General features: G+C 30.5%; 1 protein-coding gene across 1 annotated transcript; it reads left to right on the forward strand.

The window, feature by feature from the left end:
- Positions 1 to 7,499: 7,499 nt before the first annotated feature.
- LOC132720293 (protein Star-like) lies at positions 7,500 to 9,555 on the forward strand (the record flags this gene model as incomplete). The annotated part of the gene is given in 3 exon segments (XM_060704408.1): positions 7,500 to 7,871; positions 8,415 to 8,609; positions 9,049 to 9,555. Coding segments are annotated over 3 exon segments (768 nt in total). The 3' UTR covers positions 9,448 to 9,555.
- Positions 9,556 to 10,012: the final 457 nt, after the last annotated feature.

Below are 10,012 nucleotides of genomic sequence, written 5' to 3' on the forward strand. Positions count from 1 at the left end.
TATGCATTGATAATACTGGGATATTTGGCTGAAACTAGCTGTCAATCTGAATAAATGTATTTTTATTAGATACCACGCTTTGTTTGTGTCATGAGCCTAAAACATCCTTATATATTAAGAAGTCATATGCTACAAACAGTCCTCCCGGATCATCAAAACAAATTCATTTGACATATTTGGGTGTTTTTCAGGAGCAAACAATCAAATTAATTGTAAAGTTAGATAAAATTATGTAAAAAGGCTTTAATTGCAAGAAACGGACAAAGTTGAATTTTAACAAAAAATACAGAATCATACCGGTTTTATCATTGATTGATGACCATTAATTAATTACGGAATAATGCTTGGTCTAAGTGTTCTTTATTTGCAAATGGAATGTCAATATTTGCTCTTTTATTTGCAAGATAAACATATTCAATGTATTTTGATAGTTTCATTAGAGAAAATATTTAGTATATTGTTTACTGTAATCGAAAGATGGTATTTTCAATCACTAACATCATCCTGTTTACGTTTTGTTTTGGAGAACTTCGCCTTGTTGACAAAAGAATGACATAGATAGATTGTTAGTGTCTAAGTTCTGCTTTTAAACCGATTCTGAGACATTCGGTTATAAAGGAACAATAAACAAATATTGATTGATATGCCCGTAGTTTGATTGTGTTCTTATTGCCTAATGATGGAGGTTTCCTTTTTGCATGTAAATTCGTTAGTATCTTAAATGCAATTTCTTATCTTATTTAATGGATCGGCAAATGAAGTGAATATATTTAACTATTCGTCCATACTTTTATTTTATCAGTCATTCATGTTTCTGAATGAAGTTTTTGAACATTACTAGACGAATGAAACTCATTTATTACATGACATAAAAAGTTCCTCAATTGGATTGATTGTTCTCGATCTTATTATCCAGATTTGCATAATTGGTATTATACAGCCAAGTTAACTTAGACTAAATATATATGACGGGTTATTAGACTAATTGAGAACCTATTATTGTTGCGGTATTCTATTTCAGTAGCAACCAGAAATAGTTTCGGTTTTCATACAAGATATGTAAATGAGCATTACATAAGGAAATAAGATAAAGTATTTGATACAAACTTAAATAGTCCAGGATGGTTTGTGAAAATGAAAGACAGATCGAACATGTTAGACTTAGCTCTTGATTTCATTTAGAACATTTTTCAATCTTTACAAAAGAACATTATTTTTATATCAAATCAACGCGTTACCTACTTTACAAATGCTTTTAAATAGCGTTATGTTGTTTTTGGCTGTCTGTAATTGGTACAATATTTGTATGCATATATGTAAAAATCATACCATAGTACCTTAAGTGATAGAATAATGTTTGTATTAATGATTGATAGAATAATGATAGTATCTACGATGAAGTACATTACGCAAGAAATCATAACTACATCTAATATAAACAGATGAATATTTTGTTCGTCGCTTTTCACATCTTATCTAAATGTTGAATGACAAATATAAATTGAAAAAACACCTCTCTCCAAGTATTATCATGACAATGGGGAAACAATATGATTGTATAATTTTTAATAATATATTTCACTAGATAGTGCTTATACTTTTTAAGGTTAGATCGAATGTTAAATTAGCTGTAAGTCACGTGATCAAAACAAGGTGAAAATTTTCTAACCAGTGAAAAAAAGGAAAATAAACGATTTTTGGATATTAATACAAATAATGTAATATATATTATTGGATGATTTGAGATATAATATATTTACGGACATATTGGATATATCAAATGGGAAAAAATGAAAGAAATAGAAGAGATAAAAGGAAAAAAAGTAGTGAAAGTGAGAACAATGGAGGTGTACAAAAGGCGGGACGTTTGACAAGTTTGAATAAATCAACAGACTCTGTAAATGTAAGTCAAATTTTAAGCCAAGCAAACAATATCCTATTTAGTGATGAACATTCTGATGCATTAAACTCAACTGACGTATTTGTTGATGAATCTGAGAAGCAACATAGTACCCCCACCCGCCCTGCAAGCAACATGGCGTCGAATATCAATAGTTCTGAGCAACCGTCAAATGCAGATATATTTTCATATTTAAAGCGCATAGATAGTAGAATTACTGAAATGGACAAAAAATTTGATGCTATTGAAAATCTGAACAAAAAAGTTGAAACTAAATAAGATTTGGATATATCTACATGACATGGACAAAAAATCAAATGAAAAGCTTAATGAGGTCCAAGAAAAAACTGAGAGTATGGACTTTATTTTATCTCAAACAAGTACAAAGATAACTTCACTTGAAAATCAAAAATATGAACTTAAAAATGACCTGACTTATTTACAATCACAGTCAATGCGTAATAATCTGGTGTTTTCAAATATCAGTGAGGCCCCGACTGAGTCTGCCGAAACCACAGAATCTGTATTAAGAGAATTTCTGGTTGAAAAAAATGAAAATTGCACAAGATTTAGTGACTCAAATGTCTTTTGAAAGAGTTCATCGGATGGGTATCAAAAGAGACGGGCGAATCCGCAACTTTGTAGCCAAATTTACAATGTATAAGGAGAAAGAGTTTGTTAGAAAGCAGTGGAAATCATTGTCAGGTACCCCTTATTTTGTGAATGAACAGTTCCCAAAAGAGATTGTTGATAAGAGGAAATCCCTTGTACCTAAAATGAAAGAGGCCAGGCGTGAAGGTAAAACATCATGGATATCTTACGATACACTTTACATCAACGGGAAACCTGTACGAGACTAGGGATACGAGGAGGATGATCTGTCTATATTATCATGGAACATCAATGGATTAAGTAGAACTAAGCGGGACAATTCGGAATTAGTAAACATCTTGGCCCAACATGATATTATATTTCTATATGAAACATGGGCTTATAGTGACAGTAATTTAGAATTAACAGGTTATAATGTTCACAACTTCTACAGAAAATTTCAACACCGAAGAGCAAAGAGAGCCAGCGGAGGGGTTGCATTATATTATAAAACTGAACTGTCTTCTGGTATTTCAGTGATAAAAAATCAATTCGATACCATAATATGGATTAATTAGACAAATGTTTTTTTTCATTTTGAAAATGACGTATATTTATGTGGGGTTTATCTCTGGGGTGATGATTCTCCAGCGTACAATACAGTTAATGTAGACTTATTTGAATGCATTGAAAATGATATAGCATATTTTGAAAGTAGAGGCTCTATTTATCTGATAGGGGATTATAATTCAAGGGTTGGGGTTAAAAGAGATTTTGTTGTACTGGACCGAATTAATGAATGCTTTGATGATTTTGATTACGTTCCCGATAATGACCTTGTACGGGCCTCAATGGATAAAATATGTAATGCTTTTGGTACAAAACTGCTTGATCTTTGTATATCAAATAATCTACGTATAGTTAACGGTAGATTAGGGAGTGACTTTAATATTGGCTCGTATACTTATGTAACAGATAACGGAGCATCCGTAATAGATTATCTTTTAACTCATGAAAAGAATTTCCCAAATATTTGTAATTTTATTATACATTCTGTAAATGAATGGAGTGACCATACTCCCGTTAGTTTTTCACTGTTTTGTATAACAATATAAAACCGGTGGTGAATGAAAATGTTTTTGTACGCTGTAAATGGAATGATAATCATGTAAATACATTTCGAAACAGTCTGATCGCTAAATTGCCAGAATTTAATAGGTTGACCTGCGCTATTGAAAATGGTAATCGTTTATCTATAAATGATGCACTTAATAATTTTACTAGCCTAATAAGAAATGTGGCAGACCCTTTATTCTCAAAAAACATTCCTAATAGAATTAATCATTCATTTTCCGACACGACCCCGGCAAAAGATGCAGACTGGTTCGACAATGAATGTAAAAGAACAAAAGCGACATATTTAGACGCTTTGCATGCGTTTAATGCATGTAAAACAAGATCAAGTAGAGAATATTTTTGTAGATGTAAACAAGAATATAAGAATATAATAAGAAAAAAGAAAAATATTTACTTAAGAAGTAAATATGCAGATATAGAAAAATTAAGGTTCAGCAAACCGTAACAATTTTGGAAGTACTTTAAAAAGAAACAAAATTTAACACAAAACAATAAAATTACAGTAGAAAATTTTTATAGTCATTTTAAACATTTATATAACGACGTCTTTGAATGTAATAATGAAGAAGCAAATGATTTTTGTGAAGAACATAATTTTTATGATTCTGGCTGTGCTTTCGATGAATTGAATATACCAATTACAATTACTGAAATTTTGGAAGCTGTCAAATCTCTTAAAAGGGAAAAATCTGCAGGTCCCGATTTTCTCTTAAATGAATACTTTATACAATCAATAGATATCTTGGGTTCACATATGTGTGATATATTTAATGCAATTTTTGAGTCTGGGATTTTTCCAGATAAATGGACCGAAGGAATAATTGTTCCTATACATAAAAAGGGCGATGTTAATAATGTACAAAATTTTAGAGGAATTACCCTCGTAAGTTGTCTTTCTAAACTTTTTACATCTATTTTAAATAAACGATTAGAAGCATTTTGTGAAAATAATCATGTAATCTCAGATGCTCAATTTGGATTTAGAAAAGGCAGGTCTACTGTTGATGCCATATTTATTTTACATTCAATTATACAACATTATATAAACAACAATAAACGATTATATGTTGGATTTATTGACTTGAAATCTTGTTTTGACAGTATAAATAGAAATTGTCTATGGTTAAAATTATATAAGTGTGGTGTTCAAGGTAAAATCTTGTGTATTATTAAAGATATGTACGATAAAGTTAAATCTTGTGTACGTTCTTGCAGTTCATATTCCGATTTCTTCATGTATGCAGTGGGTCTAAGACAAGGGGAGGTAATTTCACCTCTGATGTTTTCATTATTTGTTGAAGACCTAGAATTATATCTTCAAAATGATATCAATGTAGGTTTACAAATTGATGATATAGTTATATTGTTGTTGTTATTTGCTGACGATATGACAATACTAGGTAAAACACCAGAAGATCTTCAGACAAGTCTAGGTAATTTATACAATTACTGCAACTGTTGGGGATTAGAAGTTAATACTTTAAAAACTGAATTTTATAGTTTTGAGAGGTAGGGTACGTGAAAATGAAAAATGGTACTACAATAGGCAACAATTAGAAACAGTTGATAATTTTAACTACCTGGGTACTATTTTCAATTATACGGGCAACTTTTCTCGAAATCTGGAACACTTAACTGGCAAAGGACTGAAGGCATTAAATGTATTACTTTATAATTGTGAAAAATATGATATAAAACCTAAAGTTAAATACCAACTGTTCGATTCATTTGTAGATTCTATCTAAAATTACTCTGCTGAAGAATGAGGGCATTCTAAATGCAAAGAAATTGAACGTATTAACCTTAAATTTTGTAAAAATATTCTGAATGTCAGAACAAGTACATGTGATGCTGGGGTTTATGGTGAATAAGGAAGGTGGCCATTATATACTGCTCGTTTTGTTAAAGTAATCAAGTTCTGGTGTAAAACGAATCCAAACTGATAATATAATTATGAAAAAAAGTTTACGAACTAAGAAACATGGATATAATAACTAGGTCTCAAATGTTACCAAATTATTGTATGCATATGGTGTTGCTGATTATTTTATAAATAGTGATAAGGTTGATGGTAAACTATTTTCTAGAATATTAAAACAAAGACTTGTTGATAATTATGTACAAGATTGGCATGGTAATATTGAAAATAATAATGTTTTAGATCTATATAAAAATTGCAAAACTAATTTATCGTATGAAATTTACCTTGACCTTTTACCACGTAGTTTAAGAATGTATATTTCCAAAATAAGATTATCAGCCCATTCTCTCAGAATACAAACTGGTAGATATAGTAGACATAGATTACCACGAAACGAGAGATATTGTCCGTGCTGTAATACCCTTGATATCGAAGATGAATATCATTTTGTTCTGGTTTGTCCTTGTTATAATAATATTCGTAAGACATATATAAAAAAATATTTTATGTTAGACCATCGATGTTCAAATTTATTCAGTTATTGCAAACTCCAAACAAGCTTTTATTGATGAATTTAGCAAGATACATTAAAGAAAGTTTGGCAATTAGAAATACTCTCTTAAATATTTGATTTTTTAACATCCTCTTGGAAAATAATTTTTTTTTACTATTCTCATATATTATAACATCATGTTTTTTTGTGTAATCATGCATTGTTCTTAAATAATAAAGGTATTTTCTCTTATTTGATACATTATCATATGATATTTGTGTGTTAACATGTATAACTTTTAATGATACTGTTCTCTATCTAGAAAGAAACTGCTCAATAAGTATTTAGTTTTGCTGCTGGTTAACATCTATCCTTCGCCTTTATCGGGAGCGAGTTTTACTTTCAGTGGGATGGTTAGACTCACTGGGTAAAATATGGTATACAATATCCTGTGAGGTTGCCAGTAGAATTTCTATTACTGCTATGATTGAGAATATATTTACTTATTACTCATAACAATGTACATTCTATTATATATTCTAAGTATCATATTGTACTTTGTGTTACCATGATCACGTGACGTGATAATTGTTTTATTTATCTATATGCATGACGATGTACTATGTACAAGTCTAAATAAAACGTATGTTCTGTTAAATATACTAGTATATTCAGTATGAATCGTTCTAGATTTCAATGAAAGTAGAAGTATTTATTTCAAAGATGAGCATAATGTATCTAAAGAAACGAAAAATTCGTTAGTATATGGAAGGGAGGTAACTTCAATCTAAAACATTTATTTATCTTTCCCCCAGTACATGATCTTATGATGCTTCTACAGTATCCTCAGCAAGGTGTTAAAAAGATGACTATTTCCGCTGCTTGTCCGAACATAGCTACTAAAATAGTGTCAGTAGTTAGCAGGTCTGGAGTTTTGTCTAACTAGATTTCGTCTTTAGAAAACAAATTTATAGGTAACTATATTGTTATTTGTAAAAAAAATTATTACCTGATATTCTTAATAAGTTATCGGTTGTATCAATTAGATACTTTAATATTCCACATGATATAACAACTTTAAAGATTTCCTTTAGCTATCAGGATATTTTGGTTATGTTTATTACATATACATTTCAAATTCAAATTACAAATATTCCATTTAATTAGGAATCATGGAGAAAACTGTTTCTATTTTACAGTTTCGTTACAGATCAATGATAAATCAAATGGTACAACGAGTATAATGTTAAATAAATCCAGATATTACAAGGACGACTAAACTGACAATATAGATAATGAAAGGCCTATTTATTGATATGATTACATACGCATATCTTTCTAAATGTGAAAATAAGTCACACAATTTTAAATTTACACATTATCAGTTGCAATATTAATAATTTTTTCTTGTTATGCCTAAGTTATCTTTGAAAAAGGTATTATTGTTTATTGTTATCTTTGTGATAATATGTGTTGGAGTAATAGATGTGGTTAAACACATTAATAAAAAGGTTGAATTTTGGAATGAAGATTCTTGGGGTTATGGAGGACAAAAAGCTCCATGCAATGTTCTTAAAGATGACAAGCGAAAGGAATTACCGGATTCAAAATCAGACACATATAATGCAAGCAAATTTTTTGATGTGAAAGCAGAAATGACTAAGCTAAATAAAAGGAAAGTCGGTGCAGACGACAGTCGCTTGATAGAGCTTATACGAGACTATTATCTCGTAGCGCCGTCCAACAAACCGTATTCTCTGGATCACCCTGATTCCTTGGATAATTCAAGAGGTCAAGCACCTATAATAGACAACATGCTGAAATACAAGGTACCTTTGCTAAATTGCTGTTTTATTGTACGTTCATACTCGTGGCGATCACTGTTTTTATCTCAAATTATCTGAAATATTAATCTCTATCATTTAAATTGTTTGCTTACCAGCAGGTGGTTTATCAACCAAGTTAAATATGCATTACATAGTTTATGAATTAATGATTTATTATCTTGTAGCTATGACACGATTATTGACCTTGAACAGTTTTTAATCATGAAGCTACTTATTTTGCGTTAGACAATAGCCGTTCGAAAAATTTTGTTGTGTGAGGCATTCAAGTTATTTTAAGAACTGAAAACTTTTTTTTCCTATGAAACTGTCATAAATTTACAAACTAAACTCATACTTTTAATATGTCGAAATGATATTGCACAGTAAATAATACTTTTAGACAAAGCAATATTTCTCGAAACTGACTTCTTGAGATATTTACATTGTATTTATATTTTTGTGCACATAAGAATTTATTTTCCTTCATTTAAATGAACATGAAATAAGCTGTATTTAACACATATACTTGATATTGTTTTCTTTCAGGAGAATGGTTTTTACGTTGAAAGTGGTGCTTATGATGGAGAGATTTTGTCGAACACGTTGTTGTTTGAGCGCATGAGGAACTGGAATGGAGTTCTCGTGGAGCCAAATCCTGATGTATTCAAAAAGCTAATTAAGAAGAATAGAAATGCATATGCGATAAACGCTTGTCTTAGCACAGAACCGTACCCAACAAAGGTATCCAAAAAGGATGATTTGATTTTTTTCTCGTTCATGAGCAGTGCAGCTTTCGGAATGGAATTTCAGTTAATTTTCTAATTGTTTGTAACATTTGATATTAATGCACATGTGTATCTGTTTAATTAATGTTCTTATTATAAGTATTCAATCATTGAATTTTGTTGAAGATAAAAACAATTGCTTTTTATACAAATGTAGGTTTTACAATTTTGTTCAATCTCCGAAATGCTTTTGCCTTAGGTTTTGAATAAATTTTGTATGCTCAGGTATTTCATTGGTCAGAAACAAGCACAAAATGCAAATTGACCAACGACAGTCCTGAAATTTGGTACAAAGCTCAAAAAAGTATTATGACCTCATGGTCAGGTCTTATCATATCTTAGTGATTAATGGTAATGTCATGAACGTAATCTATTCAATATTTTTTAAATTACAGAAAGTGCTTACAGGTACATCATTGCAAGCAAAGGTTCTTTCACAAAAGTCGTCGAAAAAACGTAAACAGAAGAAACAACAAAAATTAGTTCAGTGTTTTCCTTTGTACTCTATACTTCTTGCATTGAATCAGACTTCAGTTGATTATTTTAGCTTAGACGTGGAGGGAGACGAAAAAGGCGTTCTAGGAACTATTCCCTGGCAAAAGGTCAAGATAGATATGTTGTCGGTAGAGTATGACAAATGGCAAGGCGGTGTACGCCAGTTGTGCAAATATATGTTTACTAAAGGATACGATTGTTTAGTGACTTTGTCTGGATATTTAGTAACAGATGTAATTCTAAAAAAGAAAACACCTCGTGTAAGAACTCGCACTGCGGCTGCTAATGAAATATCATGAAACGCTTCGTATTCATTTATGTTTCCATTTACAATACATATAATGTTGACGATGTTTAGATAATGAAACTAAATGTAAACAAAATAACATTTCTTTTATGAGTATGTACAATGTATGTATGTACAATGTATGTACCGAAACTGAGACAATTTGTTAATAGGGTCTATAAACCTACGTTTTCTCACATATACATACACCTATATGTGTTGTATTATGGGTCTATTTATTAATATGTACACAGACCGTGCACTTTTAATACACTGTTTATACACGTGTATATAGATACGTGTTGCTAGTTCTATCTCAATGTATTAGGTCAGACTACTCTGGGGCGGAAGATAAGACTAGTGTATCTTTCTGTCCCAGGACTATTGTATTAATTTTCCCATAGACTTACAATATAAGAAATGACCAGTAATAATAAACCAATCTTAAAATTGAGTATTCATGATTAAAATGCGATTCTTCTAGAAGAATGACATGCCTGACACATTAAACTGATCTTTTATATAGGGTTGTCCGGCCAAATTTTTCGCAAAATGTCCCCAAGGATGATTATCCACCT

This window comes from Ruditapes philippinarum, unplaced genomic scaffold, assembly GCF_026571515.1.
Source record: "Ruditapes philippinarum isolate M1 unplaced genomic scaffold, ASM2657151v2 ctg9557_1_1_1_1, whole genome shotgun sequence".
Classification (NCBI taxonomy): domain Eukaryota; kingdom Metazoa; phylum Mollusca; class Bivalvia; order Venerida; family Veneridae; genus Ruditapes; species Ruditapes philippinarum.